General features: G+C 41.7%; 1 protein-coding gene across 6 annotated transcripts in view; it reads left to right on the top strand.

Annotated features, from left to right (window-relative positions):
• Window positions 1-25,627, top strand: part of ZCCHC17 (zinc finger CCHC-type containing 17) — a 168,444-nt gene that overhangs the window by 23,517 nt on the left and 119,300 nt on the right. For 3 of the 6 annotated variants that reach the window (XM_065526051.1, XM_065526041.1, XM_074013958.1), the window contains exons 4-6: window positions 15,242-15,359; window positions 16,298-16,398; window positions 18,095-18,186. In XM_065526051.1, coding sequence (XP_065382123.1) covers window positions 15,242-15,359; window positions 16,298-16,398; window positions 18,095-18,186 — 311 coding nt within the window. The remainder of the gene's footprint in view (window positions 1-15,241; window positions 15,360-16,297; window positions 16,399-18,094; window positions 18,187-25,627) is intronic. The other 3 variants (XM_045376125.2, XM_065526050.1, XM_015452289.3) reach the window with 1 other exon arrangement.

The raw sequence follows: 25,627 nt of genomic DNA, 5'->3' as shown, positions 1-25,627 counted from the left end.
GCAATGTATGAGAGTTCTACTTTCTTTACATCTTTGTTAACACTTGTTATTATCTTTTTGGGTATGGCCATCCTAATGGATGTGCAGGGACATCTCATTGTGGTTTGAATTTCCCTAATGGCTAATGATGTTAAGTCTCTTTCTTGGGTTTATTGGCCATTTGTATATCTTTTCTGGGAAAATGTCTATTCAAATCTGATACATTTTGACCGTGTCCCCACCCGAATCTCATCTTGAATTGTAGTTCCCGTAATCCCCATGTGTTGTGGGAGGGACCAGGTGGAGAGAATTGAATCATGGGGGTGGTTTGCCCCATCCTGTTCTCATCATAGTGACATAAAACCATCATTCGCTGGGCACTTATTCTCCTTCCTGCTGCCCTGTGACGTGTTTGCTTCCCCTTTCTCTGTGGTCGTTAAGTTTCTTGAGACTTCCCTAGCCATGCGGAACTGTGAGTCAGTTAAATCTCTTTCCTTGATAAATTACCCAGTCTCGTATGTCTTTATTAGCAGTGTAAGAACAGACTAATACAAAATCCTTTTCTCTTTTTGAGACAGAGTCTCGCTCTATTGCCCAGGCTAGAGTGTAATGGTGCAGTCTTGGCTCACTGCAACCTCTGCCTCCTGAGTTCAAGTGATTTTCATGCCTCAGCTTCTTGAGTAGCTGGGATTACAAGCATGTGCCACCACTCCCCGCTACATTTTAGTAGAGACAGGGTTTTGCCATGTTGGCCAGACTGGTCTTGAACTCCTGTCCTCCAGTGATCTGCTCTCCTCAGCCTCCCAGAGTGCTGGGATTAAAGGTGGGAGCCACCACACCTGCCTGGTTATTTTTGTTTTTATTGTTGAGTTAGGTGTTTCTCATATATTCTGGATACTAGTACCATATCAAATATATGATTTGCAAAGATTTTTATGTAACATACTTGAAATGACAAAATTATCTAAGTGGAGAACAAATTATTTAATGGTTGACAAGGATTAAGGAGGGGAAGGAAGTAGCAATAGGAAGGATCCTTGTGGTGAGGGACCTGTTCTGTATCTTAACTGTGGCAGTGTATACATGAATCTGCACATGTGGTAAAATTACGTGGAACTAAGTACATACACATACACAAACACAAATGAGTACAGGTAAAACTGGGGAAATCTGAACAAGAGCCAGTCGATTTTATCTGAGATGTTTTTTCCTACACCAACCAATTCTCCGGTTCTCTGATTCTCTAACATCAACTGGATGTCCAACAATTCAATTCAATTCTGACACTAATTACCTGGGAGTTAGTGTCAGATTCCACATGGTTAAGGCCTCAGTCCCACATGACTGTCCTCACTTCAGATGCCAACCCCAACATTGGATCCTCAGATTACCTACACTTTTGTCTCACTTGGCTACAATTTTTGGGATTCCCAGTACTTCACCCCAAAGTTGGTAATTTGCTAGAGTGACTCACAGAACTAAAAAAAAAGCTATAGTTACTATTAGTTTATTTTAAAGGATAAAAATGAACAGTCAGATGAGGAAGTACACAGGGTGAGACCCAAAGCGTTCCGAATACAAAGCTTTTGTCCCCATGGAGTTGGGGTGTGTCACCCTCTTGGCACAGGGATGTATTCACCAACTCTCCAAACTCCATTGCTTAGGGGTTTATATGGAGGATCTGTTACATAGACATGGTTGATTAAATTATTGGCCTTCAGTGATAGAGCTCAGTCTCCAGCCCCTCTCCCCTTCCCAGAAGTCAGAGGGTAGGGCTGAAATTTCTTTTTTTCTTTTGAGAGGGAATCTAGCTCTGTTGCCCAGGCTGGAATGCAGTGGTGCGATACCAGCTCACCGCAATGTCTGCCTCCTGGGTTCCAGCATTTCTCCTGCCTCAGCCTCCCAAGTAGCTGGGATAACCCTATCTAATCACATCCTTGATTCCTCTGTTTCTGAAGCTATCTAGGGACCCACCAATAGTCACCTCATTAAGGGACTTAATGAATAACAAAAGACACTTCTATCACTCGGAGTAGTCCAAGGGTTTTAGGAACTCTGCCAGGAACTAGGGACAAAGATCGTATATGTATTTCTTATACCACAGTATCAATGCCAGCATCTTGGTTGTGATAGTGTACTATAGTTTTCCAAAATGTCACCATTAGAGAAAACTGGATAAAGTGTACATAAAACCTCTGTATTCTTTTTTTTTTGAGACGGAGTCTTGCTCTGTTGCCCAGGCTGGAGTGGGCAGTGGCACAATCTCAGCTCACTGCAAGCTCCGCCTCCCGGGTTCACACCATTCTCCTGCCTCAGCCTCCCTAGTAACTGGGACTACAGGCACCTACCACCACGCCCGGCTAATTTTTTGTATTTTTAGTAGAGACGGGGTTTCACCATGTTAGCCAGGATGGTCTCAATCTTCTGACTTCGTGATCCACCTGCCTCGGCCTCCCGAAGTCAGCTGGGATTACGTGCCTGAGCCACTGCACCCGGCCTCACCTCTGTATTATTTCTTTTGAGTGCAGATGAATGTACAATTATCTCAAAAAATTTTTTTTCACATAGGGCAGCAAAGTTATCAAATGTTTTTAAAAAATGATTTAAAACACTCCTGAAATCTTTGAGATTAACAAATATTTTAAAAGATTGCTGTTAATACCCAGTGTTAGACATGGACACTTTTACTCACTATCAGGAGCATAATTTCACAGACTTTGGCAATGCCTATTAACATTTTTTTTTTTTTTTTTTTTTTGAGACGAAGTCTCGCTCTGTGGCCCAGGCTGGAGTGCAGTGGCGCGATCTCGGCTCACTGCAAGCTCCACCTCCTGGGTTCACGCCATTCTCCTGCCTCAGCCTCCCGAGTAGCTGGGACTACAGGTGCCCGCTACCTCGCCCGGCTAGTTTTTTGTATTTTTTTTAGTAGAGATGAGGTTTCACCACGTTAGCCAGGGTGCTCTCGATCTCCTGACCTCGTGATCCGCCCGTCTTGGCCTCCCAAAGTGCTGGGATTACAGGCTTGAGCCACCGCGCCCGGCCGCCTATTAACATTTTTAGTGTGCTTATTACCCTTTAATCCAGAAATTCTTTAGATAATTTAGTGTGAGTGGAGAATTACATAAATTATGTGCATCTGTTCTGTAGACTATGCAGATGATTAAAAGAATGACTGTATTTCTAAGACACCCTTACGCCTCATCTTACCAGAAAGATGCAATGGAAGGTTTTCACACAATTCCATCACACTGCTACCTGACTGATAACAGTTGTAAAACATCATTGATTATAAGAAGCACTCCAATTTAGTGCCTCTTATAATCAATGAAACAGAATAGATGTCAGTTTACTGACATGAGCCGGGAGTGGTGGCATGCACCTGTAATCCCAGCTACTTGGGAGGCTGAAGCAGTAAGATCACTTGAGGCCAAGAGTTCAAGGCCAGACTGGGCAACATAGCAAGACCCCATTGATGGCAATGGAGGCCTGTCTAGAGCAGCTGCTTCAAAAATGCCAGCCATAGTGGGGGCCGTGCAGCCAGGGCTGCATGTTCCATGGAGCTGGCAGGAGCCAGGAACAGCGGGATCCCTGCCCCCTTATGAGTTAGTGGGGTGGGAGCCCACCCTCACGGGTGCATCTGCAATCACTCAGCCCTAGCTGCAGACCCAGGCATCCCTGCGCTCTTGGAGGTCCGGGAAGACCCCTTTCCCCCACAGGCTCAGAAGTGCCTGCTCCCACTGCCTGGCCTCTTCCAGTTCCTGGCTCCTGCTCTGATTTTGGAGCAAAGTTGAAGCCTAGCGTGGGCACTATTGCAGCCTGGCTGGGTTTGCGTGCCTTGGGGTAGTGCTGACATGCCAGCTTCCTACCACCTCGACCCCCTCCAGACTTTGGGTGCCAGTGAGCACAAGAGGGAGGCCAAAGGGGTTATGAGGGTGACTCATCATGGGCCTGCAGGTGCCCCTGGCAGACAGGCTCCTGGGTGGAAAGGGGCAGGTCTCTTTCGGTGAAGCCCCACCTTCAAGCCAGGGATGGCCTGAAGCATAGGGGCCAGGCTCTCAGTTCCAGGTGGAGTCTGTGGCCCAGAGTGAGAACTTAAGGTGCTTTTTCTGGGCCTGCCCAGGGAGCCCATGGACCAGTCAGCATACACTTCTGAAGACTGTAAAAACCCTGGACTTAGCCAGACTTGGGCAGACACTGGGAGAAACTGCCTGTGGAAATGGGTTACCCACAATGGGTCTCCTCTCTGTCGAGGGCTGCAGATGTTGGGATGACCTGCCTGCAGATAAGAGCTGCCCATTCTGGGTCTCCTCTCTGCTGAGAGCTGCACTCAACAGGTTGACCTGCCTGTGGAAAGGAGCTACCTACTTTGGGTCTCCTGAGAGCTGTACCATCACGTAATAAAGCAACTCTTTGCCTTGCTCACCCTCCAGTTGTCTGCGTACCTCATTCTTCCTGGATGCAAGACAAGAACTTGGGACTCGCTGAATGGCGGGACTGAAGAGCTATAACAGACCCAAGGGCTCCCTGAGCCAGAGCTGTGACACCCTCTTTGGGGCTTTGCGGTTCCTGGCATCTCCACACTTCTGGGCACCACCATGTTCCCCATAGTCCACAGTGGAAGCCGCTTGTAGTATGCCTGGTCCAGCCACAGCCTCAAATGGAGCTGGTGCCTGTGCCAGCATCTGGAGCTGCCTGCCCAGCCACAGCAGCCAGCGTGCCTGGCTGTGCGCAGTGGCTGGACCCCGTGCTCACTCACTTATGCACCCCTTGCCACTCCGAGCCTGGCTCGCCCTTGGCAGGAGTGGGATCTGGGACAGTAGCATGAACAGAGCGCAGCCCGCTAGACCAAGTGGATGGAACAGGCCTAGTGGCCCCAAGCAAAACTGAGTGCAGCCTGCCGGGCCAAGTGGGCCGAACGAGCCCGGCAGGCCCAAGCAAAAACTCGGGCAAAGGTGCTGCTGGCCACAGCAGCTTCTGGCTGGAAAAATGACACCTGAAGAATCTTGTGACACCATCTTTACAAAAAAGTTAGCTGGGTGTGGCAGCAGGAGGATCACTTGGGCCCAGAAGTTAGAGGCTGCAGTGAGCTATGATTGTGCCACTGCACCCTAGCCCTGGGTAACAGAGTGAGACCCTGTCCCTTAAAAAAAAAAAAAAAAAAAAATTACTGACATGGAACGAAGTCCAAGATAATAAAATTTGAAAACATGTTCCAGAAGACTTTGTGTAGCATCTCCCTTCCCTACCCTTTTAAAGCAAGTGTACTTTATATATCTTTTTTTCTTTATATATTTTAAATTATTGCCTATGTTTAGAAGAAAGGCAGGAGGAATATTTAACAGATTAACACTGGTCACCTCTGGGGAGTTGGTTTTGCTAAGGAAGGGATGTACATGGAAGAAGGACTTTGAGTTTTGGAATTTTTTTTTTTAAAGTGTTTTCTATTAAAATCCAAGAGGTGATCTTTGGATAATAAATCCTTGCCTCTAACCTTGTAGACTACTCTTCTGCAAATTGCATCTTTGCTTTAGAAATGGTTTACCAGCAGTTTTCAAGCTGGCAGTCAGCAGTCTGTAATTAAGTTTCTCATTTTATGTTGGTTTGGATTGAATGACATCGAACTCTTCCTCACCCCATAGGACATTCACCTCTTTCTGTCTGAGCACAGGTTTTCTTGTTAATATACTTACCATAGCTGCCAGTGCCTGAAAGTCCCATTCTAACTTGGGCGTATGTGACACTTTGGGGACTGTGTGGAATTAAAGGCCTGTGACCTTCCAGCAGTCAATCTTTAACTCACTTTATCCATACCCTGTCAGGTGATGCCTCTGATTGTGACTGACAGCTTACAAGTGAATCTGTCAGTCTGACAGCTGGGCTGAGACAAGCCTCAGAGGGAAAGCTCAGGGAGCCAAACAATTAGGTGGAAACTGTGAGTTTTAATCCTGAGATCTATAGGTTTATTGTATAACTGAGCAATTGACTTCCTTACAGTGTATCTTAGTTTCTCTGCCCATAAAGAGGGAAGATCATTAAGTCTCAGCCTGAAAGGACTGAGTTAGAAAATAACTCTGGTCTGATCAGATCTTAACATCTTTGGCTCAGGTAGGTAGATTCTAATTTGAGCTAGTTTCCCAGATGTCCTGTTCTCAGAATACTTCAGCCACCACTGAGTTGAAGAGCCCTTCCTAATATTCAAACCTAAGCTAGATTTTCTTTCCCCTCTCATTCCAAGATAACTTTCTGTGATGATGAAAATATTCTTTATGTTCTCTGATTTGTTTTCTGACACCAACCAACTCCCCAATTCTCTGGACACCAACTGGGTATCCAACGACTCAGTTCAATTCTGACATTATTTATCTGGAGCTTGTGTTAGATCTCTCAAATTAAAGGGACTCAGTCCCACAAAATTGCCCCTCTTCAGATGCCAGCTGCAAGTCCTGGGCCACTTGTACTTCTGACCAATCAGCTGTAAACAGGGGTTCCATGACCACCTCCTTAGATTTGAGACTTTGCCAGAATGGCTTACAGAAGTCAGGAAAACACTTTACAGTAGTCCCCCTTCATCTGTGCCTTTACTTTCCACGGTTTCAGTTACCTTAGGTCAACTGAGGTTTGAAAATATTGAAGAGAGAATTCTAGAAACAATTCATAAGCTTTAAGTTGCAGTTGCAGTGTGATGAAATCTTGCGCTGTCCTGCCCCATTCCATCTGGTACATGAATCGTCCCTTTGTTTATCCACACTGTGTTATGCTACCCGCCCATTAGTCACTTAGTAGCTTTCTCAGTGATCACATCGACTGTCTGCTCTTGCAGTGCTTGTGTTCCAGGTTACCCTTATTTTACTTAATGGCCCCAAAGTGTAATAGTGACGCTGGCAATTTTGATATGCCTGAGAGAAGCCATAAAGTGCTTCCTTTAAGTCAAAAGGTAAAAGTTCTCAACTTAATAAGGAAAAAACGGGGACCCCTAGAGGGGAAACTGAGGGAAGGGGGAGTACAACAGTTGAAAAATTTAACTTTGAGTACTATGCTCAGTACTTCTGTAACGTGATGATTCATATCCCAAACCTCAGCATCATGTAGTATACACAGATAACAAACTTGAACATGTACCCCTGGAATCTAAAATTAAGGAAAGAAAACGTAATCCTATCCTGTGGTTGCTAAGATCTATCCTAAGAATGAATCTTCTATGTGTGAAATTGTGAAGAAGGAAAAATTCATACTAGTTTTGCTGTCGAATTTCTAACTGCAGAAGTTACAGCAACAGTGTGTGATAACTGTTATTACATTATGCTGTTATTATTATTGTTAATCTATTTCTGTGCTTAATTTATAAATTAAACTTCACAGCCAGGCATGGTGGCTCACACATGTAATTTCAGCACTTTGGGAGGCAAGGTGGGCAGATCGCTTGAGCTCAGGAGTTCGAGACCAGCCTGGGTAACATGGTGAAACCCCATCTCTACAAAAATACAAAAATTTACTGGTCATGGTGGTGTGTGCCTATAGTCCAGGCGACTTGAGGGGGTAGGATTGTTTGAGCCTGGGAGGCAGAGGTTACAGTGAGCCGAGATCATGCCATTGCACTCCAGCCTGGGTGACAGAACAAACCCTGTCTCAAGAAAAAGAAAAAAAAAATTAAACTTTATCTTAGTTGTGTATGTACAGGAAAACCATAGTATATATAGGATTCGATACTATTCTTTGCCAGTTTATTATAAGGGATACAACTTAGGAACAGCCAAATAATTGAAGAGATACATAGGGCAGGGTATGGCTGGAGTGGAGTGGGGTCAGGTAAGGTGTGGTGGGGAGCTTTCATGCTCTCTTGTATGCCACCCTCCCAGCACTAGGATGTGTTCACCAACCCAGAAACTCTACAAATCTCATGTATGGGAGTTTTTATAGAACTCAGTCTCTAGCTCCCAACCCTCCTCTTCCTAGAAGTAAAACATTGGTGGGTGGGACTGAAAATTCCAGTCCTCTAAGCCAGCGTGGTGGTGAGCACCTATAGTTCCAGCTACTCGGGAGACTGAGACGGGGAAGTTGAGCCCTCCAGGAGTTTGAGTCTAGCCTGGGCAACATAGCAAGATCCTGTCTCAAAACAGAAAAAGAAAGTTCCAGCCTTCTAATCACTTGGTCTTTCTGGTGACTAGTCCATCCTAAGGCTATCTAGGGATCCCACTCTGTCACCTCATTAACGTAAACGCAGGTGTAATCAAAGGGGCTTATTATGAATAACAGAATACACTCCTATCACTTAGTAAATCCCAGGAGTTTTAGAAGTTCTTTGCCAGGAAGGGGGACAAATGTATTTTTGTATTATACTATATCTGTGCTGATAAATGACTTTTTCATTTTATTTATTTCAACTAATTGAAGTTGAAAGTTAAAACAGCTACATGACTAGTGATTAGGCAGTGCAACCCTATACAATTATAAAGTTCTTTTTTTTTTCTACTGTCTTCTGCCCTCCAGCACTAAACTGTGAAATTTTGAGAATAGACATTTTTCAACATTATACTTTCAGAGTTTCTTGCTTATGATAGACGTTCAAATATATTTAGCAGTGGATTCAGTTTAGCAAATAATTATTGAGTTCTATTTTCTGATTAGCTTTTTTGGTGGGAACACAGAGGTAAGAGAAACATAATCCCTTGCTGCCCTCAGATTGCTTATAGTCTAGTGATGTAAATGAATTAGAGTGGCGTGTAATAAAAATGAGTGTTGTTGCACTTAGTCCATGGAATTGTGGAATGGTTAGGCTGTTTGGATGAGTCAGGGCATAGTACAATACCTGAGGTATAGTGGGTGGGTGTTCAGTAAAACTCACTGAATGAATGAATGAATGAATTATAGCCTCAGCTCTACCATTAACTGGCTTCTTGGCAAGTCGCCTAGTCTTTGAGCCTTAATTTCCTTATCTCTGAAATGGGAATGATATGCATATTTTAGGGTCTTGAGTTTTTCGACTGGGAGAACCATGTTTCATTAACCCTTGGATATATTTTTGCCTATAATATAGTAAGCGTTTAGTAAATGTTTTAGTGACTCCTTAATCCCAACAAGATAAAGGATGTTAAAACACTTTCACTAATGTGCTTATGTTATTGTCATATACCATTGATTGGGAGATGAATTGACTTGAAAAATGTGGAGAGGGAATTAAGATTCCCCAAAGGTAACAATGACCTTTTGTTTTGACATTGTTCGGGCTGTAGCTGTCCTCTAATTTGAGATTTTCACTTCTTTCCTTTATTGCCAGTGGGAGTTGTGAAAGAAATTAATGTTGAACCTAACGCAGTTGGGGCAGCGGTTTTAAGGGGACTATAATGGGCTCTCTCTGCTACTCTCATATGGTGATTGAGGAGCTAGCCCTTTCCAAGTTGTCAGGTTTGGGTTTTTTTCTGTTTTTACCAGTAGGCATTCAGATGGGACTCATTGTCTTTAAGTGTCATGTTGGGTTTATTGAACTTGATAATGGACTTGATATGCCTCTTGGGCATTTATTTATGGCTTGATGTGAGAAATCCAAGCACAGACTGCTCTGAAGAGCTCCCTTTGGTGTGGCATGGCAAGCAAAGCATTTTTGTTTGTTTCTGTTTGATTTTGGAGCATATGCTGGAATAGAATTAGATGTGCTTTCCTCTATTTGTAGGTAAGTTCATCTTTCTCCTTTTTTTTTAATTGAAAGGATAATACAGATTAATAATAAAGAAAAAATGGGGAAAATATTGGTATGATGTAGGAGACCTGATAAACTCATATTTGAATTGCACTTCTGTTATCAGCCTTGTGATCCTGGATAATTTATATGATTTCTAGACTATTTTTTCCTATGAACCTTTGTCAAAGAGGATTAAATGAATGGATAGATGTAGTATATATAGTGAGGTATTCAGCACAAAGGGAAGGGGCCTCAAATATTTTATATGGTGTCCTCTACCACATACACATCATCTGACTTTTGGTGGTGTGTCCATGTTAACAATGAAGTCTCTCCCAAGAATTCAGACTGCTTTCTGAGAATGAATCTAGTCATGAATCCCCCCATACAGAGTATCGTTTCAGCCATAGATAGAAATAAACCAGGTAATTGCCTATAAAACTGACTGAAGAGATGGGAGCACTCAAGACTTAAGACAATCTGGGTGTAATTCCAGGGAAAAGGGATTGGAACGAAATTGTAATTTAGGAGACTGAAATCTAGTTGATTGTATCATAATATTCTTTTTTTTTTTTTTTCCTCGTTCTGTCACCCTGGCTGGGGTGCAATTGCACGATCTCAGCTCACTGCAGTCTCCGTCTCCTGGGTTCAAGTGATTCTCGTGCCTCAGCCTCCTGAGTAGCTGGGACTACAGACAAGTGCCACCAACACCTGGCTAATTTTTGTATTTTTTTAGTAGAGACAGGGTTTCACCATGTTGGTCAGACTGGTCTTGAACTCCTGACTTTAAGTGATTCACCCACCTCAGCCTCCCAAAGTGCTGGGATTACAGGTGTGAGCCACCGTGCCCGTTCTGTATCATAATATTCTACTGAGGGAGAGATTACAGGAATAAGCAGGGGGTTGTCAGCTTAAAATGTAGTAAACATAGTAAAAGAAAGACTGAGTGCTTGAAGTTGGCAGAGTTTATCTTGCCTTACTGAGGGCAGAAATGAATCTGATGATATGAACTGTACAGATTTTTTTTTTTTCTTTGAGACAGAGTCTTGCTCTGTCGCCAGGCTGGAGTGCAATGGCTCGATCTTGGCTCACTGTAACCTCTGCCTCCCGGCTTCAGGCAATTCTCCTGCCTCAGCCTCCCAAATAGCTGGGACTACAGGTGCCCGCCACCATGCCCAGCTAATTTTTGTATTCTTAGTAGAGATGGGGTTTCACCATGTTGGGCAGGATGGTCTCGATCTCTTGACCTCATGATCTGCCTGCCTCAGCCTCCCAAAGTGCTGGGATTACAAGTGTGAGCCACGACGCCCAGCTGAGATGGATTTTTTTTTTTTTTTTTTTTAGGAAGTGAGTGTCCACTAAACCTTCATGGACAAAAAAAGTATCTCAAGATAGTTGTCTCCCTTTTGTTCTGATTCCATGTGGAAGCAATTTCTGATCACTAATGTAATTGTTCAGGTATTTAATACTGAAGGCAGCAGCTGGTTTACCTAGATGAGAACTGAGAACCTTCCAGGTATAAGGAAACTATATCTTGTATTGTAAATTAATAAGCTGGTATGTGTCTCTCTCTGAACCAGTTACTAAACTGACAAATCTGGTTAATGTATTTTAGTATATAAGCATCTGCATGCTAAAGACTCCTGCACTTATATCTACAGTTCATACCCTTCCCCTGAGCTACAGACTTGGATATGCAACTGCCTACCTGACATTTGCATTCAAGATCGAGGGCGAGGGCTAGACTGTGTCTTTTGTTTAATTCTGTATAAAGCTGTATAAGCTAAGGCCTTTTGGTAATAAGCCATTAATGTCTCATCTTTAATAATCCTGTACCCTGTTGTAACTATTTTTATGTTTCCTTTTGGTCTATGTCCATATGAGACATAGTTTCACATTATTTCATAGTGTATGTATTATTTAATTATAATTTTTATGGTCAGAAATAATGCATGCTCACCATAGAAAAATAGAGGGAAAAAAATACAACAGAAAATGATCATTATGTGCTATTACTACCGTATGGAGATAGGCACTGTTAACATTTTGGTGTATTTCTCTTTTTTTTTTTTTTGAGATGGAGTCTTGCTTTGTCACCCACACTGGAGTGTAGTAGCACGATCCTGAGTTCAAGTTATTCTCCTGCCTTAGCCTCCCAAGTAGCTGAGACTACAGGTGCCTGCCACCACACCTGGCTAATTTTTGTATTTTTAGTAGAGATGGGGTTTCACCATGTTGGCCAGGCTGGTCACTCCTGACCTCAAGTGATCTGCCTGGCTCAGCCTCCGAAAGTGCTGGGATCACAAGCATGAGCCACCATGCCTGGCCAACATTTTGTTGTATTTCTGTGTATTTACATATGTGTACACAATTTAATGTGTTGAGATTAAGATTATACTGTATATTTAAAATTTGTAGTTTTTTGCACGTAATGGACCTTAAACATTTCCCCATTAAAAAAATATTTTCTATGAACATTTAATAGCTTTATTCTGTCATTCAGATGTACCACATAATCGTTTTAAGTTGTTCCCAGTTTTTCACTGTTAGTGCTTCTAGACTTGTCATGTTTATCCAGGAGACAGCTACCAGTACCAAAAATAAAATAAGTAAAATAAAATAAAAAATAAAATAATAAAGTAGAATAAAAAAATAAAATGCCGGGCGCAGTGGCTCATGCCTGTAATCCCAGCACTTTGGGAGGCCGAGATGGATGGATCATGAGGTCAGGAATACAAGACCAGCCTGACCAACACAGTGAAACCCCATCTCTACTAAAAATACAAAAAATTAACCAGGTGTGGTGACAGGCACCTGTAATCCCAGCTACTCGGGAGGCTGAGGCAGGAGAATCACTTGAACCCGGGGGGTGGAGGTTGCAGTGAGCAGAGATTGCGCCATTGCACTCCAGCCTGGGCGACAGAGTGAGACTCCATCTCAAAAAGATAAATAATAAAATAAAATACATATGTATGTGTGTATGTGTGTGTATATAGTTTACTCTCACTAACTTACATGTACTCTGAACACCCATGAAAATTCAGTTGTAGCATAAAACACATTTATAGCATAAAAGAGCAAAATATTTCAAATTAACTTGCTTAAACTACTTAAAGACAAAGTTCATTTGAAATATTTTGTCATTTTTTCACTGGTTATGTGAAAAACCACATAACATACATACACATACATACACACTTTGGAATCAAGTGAGAGAAGGACAAGTTTTGATGCCATTATTTCTGTGTGGTACTCTAGTAAATAGACTTTCTGTTTTAGGGAAGAAGGATAGTGTTCCCTCAAGTATATTAGGTTCAACATTAATTTGCTTCATAACTTTCATTAGCAATAGAGGAAAAAGATGAATTTTAACCAGTAGAGGACGGTTGCAGCCCAAAACAAGTCAAAGTGAAGGGTTTCCCCTTTATGGGATCTGAATTTCCTCTTCAAACTTTAAAATTAGGCTAGTCGGCTCATTACATCATAGGGGAAAAAAAGTAAAAACCCCATTTGCATGAATTTCACCCAATTTGGAGATTATGTGTTGATCTAAAATTAAAAACATAATGTATATAAAACGTTTTAGAGGCCCCAGAATTGTTTAGATAGGTAGGCTATCAGCCTCCAGAATCAGCTTATGTAGGTATGAGAGATGTAGTGATGATGGATAGAGAAAGTAGTGGCTCCCAGGAGGAGCTCTAAACAGAAAGGGCAGGTACTTTGAGTTGCAGGCATGTGCAGGCATCCATGTGCATCTCCGTCTTTCTCTCTTTCTTCTCTCTCTCTCTCTCTGTCTCTCTCTCTCTCTGTGTGTGTGTGTGTGTGTGTGTGTGTGTGTGTGAAAGAGAGAGTGGGAGAATGAGAATGGAGGTGGGTAAATTTCCCAAGCAACTTTAGGGAGGGCAGTTATTTCAGACAGGATGCCTGATTTGTATTCATTCAGAGTAATTATTTATGTTAATTTCCTCCAGAATTGAAGTAATCCTCTTTATTATTTCTTATCAAAAATAAATGAAAAGATTAACATAATACTATAACCATTGTTAGCATTTCAAGCCATTTCTTTCTAATTTTTAAAATGTTTTTAAAGCATTTGTAATCATACTGTATAATTTTGCATTATACTTTTGTTATTTAGCATGGGAAAATGCTAGATATCTACAGTACTTGATACATAATAGGCACTCAATAAATATTTACTAAAGAAAGAATTATTGACTTGTTTAAATATCTTTTGAATGGACCGTCAAGCGACTATACCATAATTGACCTAATTGTTACCCTTTTGTTGGAAATTGGGTTGTTTCTAAATTTTCCTGTCTTAAAAATACTTTGCGTATTTTGATGTATATCACTTTTCCTGAAGCATATAGTTTTTCCTATGTATAAAGTTATTTTCTTAGGACAGGTTCCCAGAAGCAATTAGGGGTCAAATAAAGTATTAGAACTCTTGGTTGCAAGGGGCAGAAACTTAATTGGGAAACATTTTGGCCAATCTTGTCAGAGACTTCCAGGATAAATCTCAGTTAGGTTTCTCAATTATGTTTCTACCCCTTGCATCTCTTTCCTCTATTACTGAGACTTCAGCCTTTGCTGTATTGGTTGCTCAGTTTACACTCCCAGGGCTTTGTTTCTTGTTTACCAGTGCTCTTCTTTGCTTTTCTCTGGCAGACTCTTGCCATCTGGTGGTAAAGATTGGCATTGGCAACTTTTTGTAGTTTATAATCCTGATTTGTATATGTAAAATGTAATAAGCAAGGTGGTTCTCCCAAGCAAAGGATTTTGGACAGACAGGAAAAGGATATCTGCTATAAGTGTTTTATTAAATGTTTTTAAATTATTATTTGATTTGATTTATTTTTGAGACAGAGTCTCGCCCTGTCACCTAGGCTGGAGTGCAGTGGCATCATCACAGCTTACTGTAGCCTTGACTTCCTGGGCTCAAGCCATCCTCCCACCTCAGCCTCCTGAGTATCTAGAACTACAAGCATGCACCACCACATCCTATTAATTTTTCTGTAATTTTTGTAGAGATGGGGTCTCACTATATTGCCCAGCCTAGTCTTGAATACCTAGGCTCGAGCAATCCTCCCAAAGTGCTGGGATTACAGGCCTGAGCTTCCATGCCCAGCAATTATTTGATTTTAAATTATTTTTATTAAATGTGTAATAGTTTATGAGTATTTTATCATTCTTGATAGCCATTGATAGTGACTTCCAAAAGTTTATTCTAGCCTTAGTAATAGTTCTTATTTTACTATCCTTTCAGCACATTGAATATTATTTTCTAAATATTTTGCTAATTTAATGGATTAAAAATAGTAGCATGCTTATATTTCCTTTTTTAACTTAATGTCTATCATAATTATTTTTTGTAATTAATTTAAATGGCTGTTTACTCTTTTATTCAACAGATTTACCATGTTTGCCATGCTATTTTCCACTTATTATTCATTACGGTTGTTTTATGATTCTTACATATTTTTTAACCTCTGTAGGTAATAATACTGCAAGGTAGGTAGGTAGGTATGTATGTATGTATGTATGTATTTATTTGTGAGACAGGGGTCTTGCTCTGTCACCCAGGCTGGAGTGCAGTGGCGCAATCTCAGCTCACTGCAACCTCTGCCTCCTGGGCTCAAGCAGTCCTCCCACCTCAACCTCTTGAGTAGCTGGGATCACAGGTTCGCACCACCACGGCCAGGTAATTTTTGTATTTTGGGTAAAAATGGGGCTTTTCCATGTTGCCCAGGCTAGACTGCAAGTTATTTCAGCTCTGTCAATTTTTTGGCTCTTTTGAGTTTTTCCTTTGGAGAAAAATTCTATTGACGATATTCTTGCATCAAAGATGTAAACATCTTTATCTTTTTACTTTCAAATAATTTTACCAGCTTACATTTCTATCAGTATTGTGTAACTACAGTTATTTTATCACATCTTTACTAATATGGAGCATTAAATTTTTTTAATTTTTTATTTTTAAAATAAGATTTATAATATTTAAAAAATAGAGATAGGGTCTCGTTATGTTGACCAGGCTGGTCTCAAACTCCTTACCTCAAGGTATTCTCCCATCTTGGCCTCACAAAGTGTTGGGATTACAGGCATGAGCCACTGCGCCCAGCCTATTTTATTTACTTATTTTTTTGAGCCAAGGTCTTGCTCTGTCACCTGGGCTGGAGTGCAGTGGCGCAGTTGCAGCTCACTGCAGTTTCAACCTCCTGGGCTCATGCGATCCTCCCATCTCAGCCTCCTGAGTAGCTGGAGCTACAGGCATGTGCCACCATACCCAGCCAGGTTTTTTTTTTTTTTTTTTTTTTTTTTTTTTGTATTTTTTGTAGAGACTGGGTTTTGCCGTGTTGCCCAGGCTGGTCTTGAACTCCTGAGCTCAGCCTCCCAAAGTGCTGTGATTACAGGCATGAGCCACTGTGCCCAGCCACTTTGAGCATTATCTTAATAATGTTTGTTGGTTGATTGGGTTTTATAAAAAGCAGTCTCAATGTGCAGTTTTAAGTTTCACACTTTTCAGTGAAAAATTTCATTTTCTACTTGCATTCCCCAACTCTTACCTTCTTACCCAGTTTAGAGTATAAATACCAGATGTGCCCTCTGCTTTATGTTATTTCTTCTTCTTGTGCCCAGGTCTGGTCCATCGAACTCATATGTCATCCTGTCGGGTGGATAAGCCCTCTGAGATAGTAGATGTTGGAGATAAAGTGTGGGTGAAGCTTATTGGCCGAGAGGTAAAGTTCTGTGCGGCTCCCATGTGGTTAGAAAGGTTTAAGAAGAGCTGGGATTTTTGTATTTTATGATAGTGAGTGTGTAAATTTTGTTAATTGTGGCTGATAATCTTATTTTTAAATCCTGCCACTAGAATCTATTTGGAATTCAAACCTTCTGGCAGACTGTCCTGCAAACTCAGAAGGAACGATATGAGCTATAAAAGTGTGGTGCAATAAGTGCATGTTTGTAAAACTTCCCTCCCTGAAGTTTACCCAGAGGGTGGGCAGGAGGAGAAAAAAAAGAACCAAAAAGAGAGAAGGAAATTTGATCTATGGGACAAGTGTTTATAACAAACTTCAAAGAATACCTGCCAGATACACTTCAATTTGGGACAAAACAAAAAGAACGCAGATAGTTTACAGTCATTTTCCCTAATATCTGGCACCATTCAATGTGCAGAAAGTGAAAAAAATCTGAAGGACCCTGTTACTCACTTGAGGGTATGAGGGCTGTGGGTGTGGGCAGACCACAGGAGAAGTAAGAGTATACACTGAGTCCTGTTCTTCTACCAGAGCAAGGCATGGGAGATAGGCATGAAAGAGCTATTATTCAATAATAATTAAGTGCTTAATATGTGCTAGGTTTGGGAGATATAAGAGCGAACCAGACATAAATGATCCCAGCTATTATGGAGCTTATATAGAATATAAGTAGAAGACACAATTTTTCTTTCTTTTTTGAGACAGGGTCTCTCTTTGTCACCCAGGCTGGAGTAGAGTGGCGCCATCACGGCTCACTGCAACCTCAGCCTCCTGGGCTCAACTGATCCTCCCACCTCAGCCTCCTGAGTATCTGGGACTACAGGCACACACCACTAAACCTGGCTTTTTTTTTTTTTTTTTTTTTTTTTTAATTTTTTTTTTCAAGACGGGATCTCACTGTGTTACTACCCAGGCTGGTTCAAACTCCTGGGCTCAAGTGATCCTCCTGCCTTTGCCTCCCAAAGTGCTGGAATTGCAGGCATGAATTTCCATGCCTGGCCGAGACAAATATACATAAAATAATTGTAAGTTATATTAAGTGCTATATGGGGTTCAAACACTATTGCAGGAAGATTTCTAGTTGTCAGGAAAGGACTCTTTGAGGAGATAGTATATGAGCTGAGACCTTAAAGAAAAGGAACTAGTCATGGAAGACTTGGGATAGGAACATTTCAGGCAGAGAGAATAACTGATGCAAAGACCCTGAAGTGAAGAAATGCTTCATTTGCTGTGGGAAGCAAAAGAAGACCAATGTGACAAATGTCTTCATGCTTAAAGAAGCTCTAGACCAAGTCCAGAAGAAGATCTAGTCTCCTGAAATGTTCAAAAACCTATTCTGGACTTAGGGATCTCTGAACAAATCACTATGCTGAACTTACCTGGAGGAAAAGCTTTTATTTTCTGCCTGGTTACTTCCACAGGCCTTGGATTTTTTGAGCTACCATTTTTGTCTTTCCCCAGAGGGAGAGGAATGAGATTAAGACGGTTTCCTAAAATTCTTCTGCCATAGGGTCTACCTGTTATGCTTATTTGTATCCGCAGTGTTCCTCGCACAGTACCTGGTCCATTAAAGAAGCTCAATATTATGATGATGAAAACATTGACTCTTAATTTTAGACTGGCCATCTAAATGATGTATCTGAAGTTTTTGGTGACTTTTTTTCGTCTCTTTCAGATGAAAAATGATAGGATAAAAGTATCCCTCTCCATGAAAGTTGTCAACCAAGGGACTGGGAAAGACCTTGATCCCAACAATGTTATCATTGAGTAAGTAAAAGGTTTGGAAAGGTGAAAATTCTTCTGCCTCCCAAAGCATAAAATGCTTTAGTAAATCAGACTGAACTGGTAACTCTACCATTTATGGACTTTGTGATATTGATGAGTTACATAACCTTTGCAATCTTTGGGTTTTAGAAATGTAAAATGAAGTTAGACCAGGCACGGTGGCTCACGCCTGTAATCCCAACACTTTGGGAAGCTGAGGCAGGCAGATCACCTGAGAGGTCAGGAGTTTGAGACCAGCCTGGCCAACATGGCAAAACCCTGTCTCTACTAAAAATACAAAATTAGAAATTTGCTGGGTGTGGTAGTGCGCACCTCTAGTCCCAGTTACTCGGGAGACTGAGGCATGCATGAGAATCTCTTGAACCCAGGAGGCAGAGGTTGCAGTGAGCTGAGATCGTGCCACTGCACTCCAGCCTGAGTGACAGAGTAAGACTCAGTCTCAAAAAATAAAATAAAGTAATAAAATAAAAATAAAATAGTTAACACCTTGCTGCATAGCATTCTAAGATGAAATGCTAACATACCAAACTCCTGGCATTGGAGTGCTCCATTCATGGTTTTGTTTCCTTTCCCTTAATCTCTTTCTGTTTCTGCCGTTTAACAAGTTAGCTAATAAGCATTCATGAAGAACTATTCTTTATCTGTCTCCCAGTGATTTCTGCATTGGGGTTACGTGGGTCTCTTCCATATAGAGACCATGTGTAAGGGTAGAGTAATCCAGGAGCAACTCCAGCAGGGTTTAGACTCCCATATCTTGGGATACACTGTGCTCTGAAAACAACATCTTACTTTCATTGGCTCTTCTTACCTTTCATTTAGGAATGGGAAATTATCTATGTAGGATAACATCTGGCAATACAAGGAATTTTCTGTTTGTCTCAAGTCTTTCTTGAATTTATTTTCTTTTCTTTTTTTTTTTTTTTTTTTGAGACGGGGTCGCCCAGGTTGGAGTGCAGTGCCGTGATCACAGCTCACTGCAGCCTTGACCTCCCGAGCCTAAGCTATCCTCCCACCTCAGCCTACCGAGTAGCTGGGACTACAGGCATGTGCCACCACACCTAATTTTTATTTTGTAGAGACAGGGTCTCCTTATGTTGCCCAGGTTGTTCTTGGACACCTAGATTCAAGCGATCCTCCCACTTTGGTCTCCAAAGTGCTGGGATTACAAGTGTGAGCCACAATGCCTAGGCTTCTTTCTTAAATTTCTCGTTGGAGGTTCTTGGATCCCTAAAGTCCCTTAAAGGGGGATCTTGGAGGGTTTTTTTTTTTGTTTTTTTTTTTTTTTTGAGACGAGTTTTACTCTTATTGCCTAGGTTGGAGTGCAATGGCACAATCTCGGCTCACCGTAACCTCCGCCTCCCAGATTCAAGTGATTCTCCTACCTCAGCTTCCATAGTAGCTGGGATTACAGGCATGTGCAACCACGCCTGGCTAATTTTGTACTTTTAGTAGAGACCGGGTTTCTCCACATTGGTCAGACTGATCTTGAACTCCTCACCTTAGGTGATCTGCCTGTCTCAGCCTCCCAAAGTGCTGGGATTACAGGCGGGAGCCACCACCACCGTTGGAGGGTTTATTAACTGTTTTTAGTGTCTTAGAAAGCTATCCAAAATTGTGTGTGTATCCTCAGGTTAACCATGCTGTTATTTTGTTGCTTTTGATGATAAAATATCACATTGTTTGTCTTATGTTAATTAGGTACTCTCAATGGCAATTATGTCATTGATGAATTTAAAAGACAAGAAAAATGATAGAATGTTATTTGAGTGGGATCTTATTGGTGAAAAGTTTGGAAAGTCTTATGTTTACAGTTCTGAGCAAAATCACTTTGAATTTGAAGGAATCTTATCTGGAAGTAAGGGAAATGATATTGAATACATATGGCAGTGCCAGGCATTTTATGTACATTCTTGTGTACATAACAACCTGCAAAGTGGACATTATCTCCATTTTACCTTGTATTCCTACTTTATAGCTTGGTGCCTGGTGATAAGTAACTTACCTGTGGATGCATAGCAAATTATCAGGGACTCTCTGACCTTAAAGCTAATGCCCTTTTCACCACATAATGCTTCTCACTCTTGCGTGTGACTTACAGAACTTTTCATATTTCTGTAGGTTGCTAAATACTAACATGTTTGTAAGGCTGATTACTGACACAACACTGTCAGTAATAGTAGAAATCTTTTATAACTCAGAGTGCAGAAGTGTTTAAATCTGGCTGTGGTTCAAGTTAGTGTTTGGAAAAGAAAAAAGAAAAAATTCTGATGATTGCATTGTAATAAATTGCTTCTGCTCGAAAGAATCCGATGCTATACGGACTCATTAAAAAGTAGTGAAATTTCCCGAAGCCACCCTTACAATGATAAAATATAGAACATGTAAGATAAAAGAGCTAACCCTGTTTCTCAGAAAAAGGGTAGGGAAGGGAAAGGGCTCCCTAGTTTTGGGCTGTCTCTGTGTAAAACTATTTTTAGTGACAATCAAGTGGCTGAAACAGTAACTTTTGTTGTAAATTATGTCTATAGCTGCATCCAGGAAAGAAGCATGACATAATGGAATGATTAGAGGATTTAGAGCTAGACTTGAATCAGAAAGAGTACTAGTTCTGCTCCAAACTAGTATATGACTTGGAGCAGATTAGTCTCTCTGAATCTTAGCTTCTTTGCTATAAAAAGGAGATAGTAACATATATCTCAGGAATGCTTGAGTGATTTAAGTAAAATCTTATTTGTAAGGAGCCAGCTTCATGTCTAGTCTATGGTAGACATTTATGTAGCTACTTGTAGTTATTTTAAATGCCGCTTTGTTTTTTCCTCTAATATCTGAGATCATAGCACCTTTTCTTTTTTCCTCATACTATGGTGTGCAGAACTACACCTTTGCTTTTGAAAGAATGTGTAAGACCCGCAAAAACAGAGACCATGACTTGTCTGCCGTCATGCCTGATGTATAGCATTCATAGTATTCATTTAGTTTTTTTGAGATGGAGCTTGCCCTGTCACCCAGGCTGGAGCATAGTGGTACAGTCTTGGCTCACTGGAACCTCTGCCTCCTGGGTTCAAGCAATTCTCATGCCTCAGCCTCCAGAGTAGCTGGGATTACAGGCGTCGACCACCATGCCTGGCTAATTTTTGTATTTTTAGTAGAGACGGGGTTTCACCATGTTGACCAGGCAGGTGTCAAACTCCTGACCTCAAGTGATCCCCCGCCTCGGCCTCCCAAAGTTCCGGGATTACAGGCATGAGCCACTGCTGCCTGGCCCTAGTTAGTACCTTCATTTACTCATTTATTCAACAAATATAAGGCAACATGTAATAAATACTAAAAGAGTAGTTTAAAGCAGTGGTCCCCAAACTTTTTGTCACCAAGGACTAGTTTTGTAGAAGACAATTTTTCCATGGATTAGGGGCTGGAATGGTTTTGGGATGAAACTGTTCCACCTTAGATCATCAGGCATTAAATTCTCATAGGGAGTTCACAACCTGGATCCCTCACATGTGCAGGTCACAATAGGGTTTGCAATCCTATGAGAATCTAATGCTGCCACTGAGCTGATAGGAGGCGGAGCTCGGGTGGTAATGCTCCTTCACCTGCTGCTCATCTCCTGCTGTGCAGCTTGGTTCCTAACAGGCTGTGGACCAATAGCAGTCTGTGGCCTGGGGATTAGGGACTCTGTGTTTAAAGAAAGGGTTCTAGGAATTCACTTGAAGAGGAATAGTTTACTTCAGGCCTTCATGGTCAGAGAGTAGGTGGTATTTGAGCTAGGTTTTGAAAAACAGATAAGATCTTGTCAGACAGCAGGAGAAGGAATGGTATTTCAGGTGAAAGAAATGGTTTGAGGAAAGGAATGAGGCAGGAAAGCACATAGTACATTTGGGAACGTTGTTTAAGGAAAGAAGAGGATATGGTCAAGTACTAGAATGGAAGACTTGAAAGATAAGTTAGGGTCACATTGTGGAGAGCCATGAATATCAGTTAAAGAATATGAATTTTTATTTATTTATTTTTTGAGATGGACTCTCGCTCTGTCACCCAGGCTAGAGTGCAGTGGCATGATCTCTGCTCACTGCAACCTCCACCTCCCAGGTTCAAGCAATTCTCCTGCCTCAGCCTCCTGAGTAGCTGGGATTACAGGCACCCACCACTGCGCCCAGCTAATTTTTGTATTTTTAGTAGAGATGGGGTTTCACCATGTTGGCCAGGCTGGTCTTGAACTCCTGGCCTTAAGTGATCCTCCTGCCTTGGCCTCCCAAAGTGCTAGGATTACAGGCATGAGCCAAAGCACCCAGCCCATGAATTTTTTTAAAAAAGCCTTTGAACAGAGAGGCTTGTGGTCAGATTAACCTCCCCAGGAATCCCATTGTCTGGCCTTGCCCTATTATGCTCAGTATTCTCATCCTGTCTTCAGCCACACACAGTTTGTTAGCCACCTTTCATTTTTCATAAAAATCTAACTCTTATAGTCATCCCCTCAGGTCCCAAAGTGTTAATGAAATAATCTAATAAGTGACTCTGTAAATGGAAAGGGGCTAAAAGCAGTTTCCAATTAGGCATAGCCCGCAAAGTATAGTCTTTTTTTTTTTTTATTACGATCAAGATCAGAATTGAGAGTAGTATAGAATTTTTATTTTTATTTTTATTTTTCAGAGAGGGTCTTTCTTTCCCAGGATGGAGTATAGTGATCATAGCTCACTGCAACCTCAAATTCCTGGGCTCAAGTGATCCTCCTCCCTCAGCCTCCCAAGTAGCTAAGACTATATGTCCATGCCACCATGCCCCACTGATTTTTTATTTTTTTTATTTTTTTTTTTTTGAGACAGAGTTTCACTCTTGTTGCCCAGGCTGGAGGTGGTGGCACGATCTCAGCTCACTGCAACCTCCAGCTCCCGGGTTCAAGCAATTCTCCTGCCTCAGCCTCCCGAGTAGCTGGGATTACAGGCATGTACCACCATGCCCGGCTAATTTTTGTATTTTTAGTAGAGACGGGGTTTCTCCATGTTGGTCAGGTTGGTCTTGAACTCCTGACTTCAGGTGATCTGCCTGTCTCGGCCTCCCAAAGTGCTGGGATTACAGACGTGAGCCACCACGCCTGGCCTAATTTTTAAATTTTTTGTAGAGATGACATCTTGCTGTGTTGCCCAGGCTGATCTTGAACTCCTGGTCTCAAGTGATACTCCCACCTTGGCCTTACAAATTGCTGAGAGATTATAGGTGTGAGCCACAACTCCTGACCCATAGGGTAGTCTTTAGAAAAAGCACATATGATTTGACTATGTTAAAATTATTCATTTGTATATCTCCCTCCATTGCCAGAGTGTTAGTTCCTTCCAGACAAGAATCATGTTTTGTTCTTTTTGGTGTACATACTTACTACTATCACTAGTATTAGTACTGGCACTATCCACTTACTAGCTGTACTGAAAAAATGAGATTAATCTCAGAATCTGTGCTGGGATGGATTGGAGGAAGAAAACTGGAGGCAGGGAGTTATTACTCTAGATGGAACATGATGGGAGCCTAACTAAACTAGAATGATGGCAATGAGGACAAAAAGAGAGACGTGGGTGAGTGGCACATTTGTTGAATTGAGTGTTAAGTGGGAAGTATGATTTGGTTTGTAGTCTGTTAGAAGGCACAGAGTATTGGAATTGATTGTGATGGAGGTTGCTTAAGCTGCAACTCACAGCCACTTGAAACTCATCTCTACACATAAAGATATGTGAAAGCGAAAACCACATTTGTGAGTTGCTTGAGTTATGTTCTCAAGTTTCTGCCTTGGTTTTTGTTACTCAAGCTTCATAATGGTTTTTTGTTGTTGTTGTTTGTTTGCTTGTTTTTGGAGACAGGGTCTCTTGCTCTGTCACCCAGGCTGGAGTACAGTGGTGCAATCCGCTCACTGCAACCTCGATCTGCAGGCTCAAGTGATCCTCCTGCCTCACCCTCTTGGGTTGCTGGGGCTACAAACACAAGCCACCATGCCTGGCTAATTTTTTTTTTTTTTTTTTTTAAGTGAAAGGAATCTGTACTGTTAGAAATTAGAATAGTGATTACCCTTGGGGGAGGCAGGTGACTAGAAAGGAGCATAAGATGGGCTTCTGAGATGCTGGCAATGTTCTGGTTTTTTTTGGTCTTTTTCTTTGACTCTGTCTCACTCTGTTGCCCAGGCTGGAGTGCAGTGGTGCAATCTTGGCTCACTACTAGCTCTGCTTCCTGGGTTCACGCCATTCTCCTGCCTCAGCTTCCCAAGTAGCTGGACTAAAGGCACCGGCCACCTCACCTGGCTAATTTTTTGTCTTTTTAGTAGAGACGGGGTTTCACCGTGTTAGCCAGTAGGGTCTCAATCTCCTGACCTCGTGATCCACCCACCTCGGCCTCGCAAAGTGCTGGGATTACAGGCGTGAGCCTCCGTGCCTGGCTTTAATGTTCTGTTTTTTTATCTGAGTACTGGGTACTTTGGTATGTTCAAATTGTGAAAAATCAAGTGAGCTATATATTTATGATAAACATTTTTCTATATATATATATATTAGTTTGTTCTCACACTGCTATAAAGAACTACCTGAGACTGGGTAATTTATAAAGAAAAGAGGTTTAATTGACTTATAGTTCCACTGGCTGTATAGGAGGCATGGCTGGGGAGGCCTCAGGAAACTTACAATCATGGCAGAAGGGTGAAGGGGAAGCAAGTATATCTTCATATGGCAGCAGGAGAGAAAGAGAGAGCAAGGGGGAAAGTGCTACACACTTTTAAACCATCAGATCTCGTGAGAACTCCCTCACTATCACGTGGGGGAAATCCGACCCCATTATCCAATCACCTCCCACAAGGTCCCTCCCCCAACACTGGGAATTACAATTTAACATGAGATTTTTGTGTGTGCGGGAACACAGGGCCAAACCATATCAACATGTATATTATGTTTTGGTGAGAAGTTTAAATAATTTTTAAAAGGCTATGAGAAAGGCAACAAAGAGATTAATTCTGTCTGGGGGTCTCAGAGGAAAAGACTTGATAGAAGGAGAGCTAGTAACAACTGAGCTGTGAGATGTCTAGGTATAGTGAAGTGGTGAGGTGGGAGTCAAGTGGGGAAACAGCATTTCAGAGAGAGAGAGAACTGCTTGAGCAAAAGCACTGAACCATATGGAGAAGAGAAAATAGACTTCTTTGGCCAGAGCATATTGTGTAAGTAAAGATAAGGTTGGAAAAGTAGTTTAGAGACAGACTCTGAAAGGCCTTGAATGCCAGGGTAAAGAATTTGGAGCTGATTTTCTAGAAAGCCTTTGAAGGTCTTTTAAAGCTATGAGTGACCTGGTAAAGGTTGTAGGGTGTTTAGCATAGTGAGTAATTATATATTTTCACCCTCTGTGCATTAGTGAGATGAGGGTTAGTCTCATTTATAATTGTTAATTTAGGGCTATT

The sequence above is a fragment of the Macaca fascicularis genome, chromosome 1, assembly GCF_037993035.2.
Source record: "Macaca fascicularis isolate 582-1 chromosome 1, T2T-MFA8v1.1".
In the NCBI taxonomy this organism is placed as follows: domain Eukaryota; kingdom Metazoa; phylum Chordata; class Mammalia; order Primates; family Cercopithecidae; genus Macaca; species Macaca fascicularis.
Note: the sequence above shows the minus strand (reverse complement) of the source record. Positions and strands in the feature narration are given on the sequence as shown.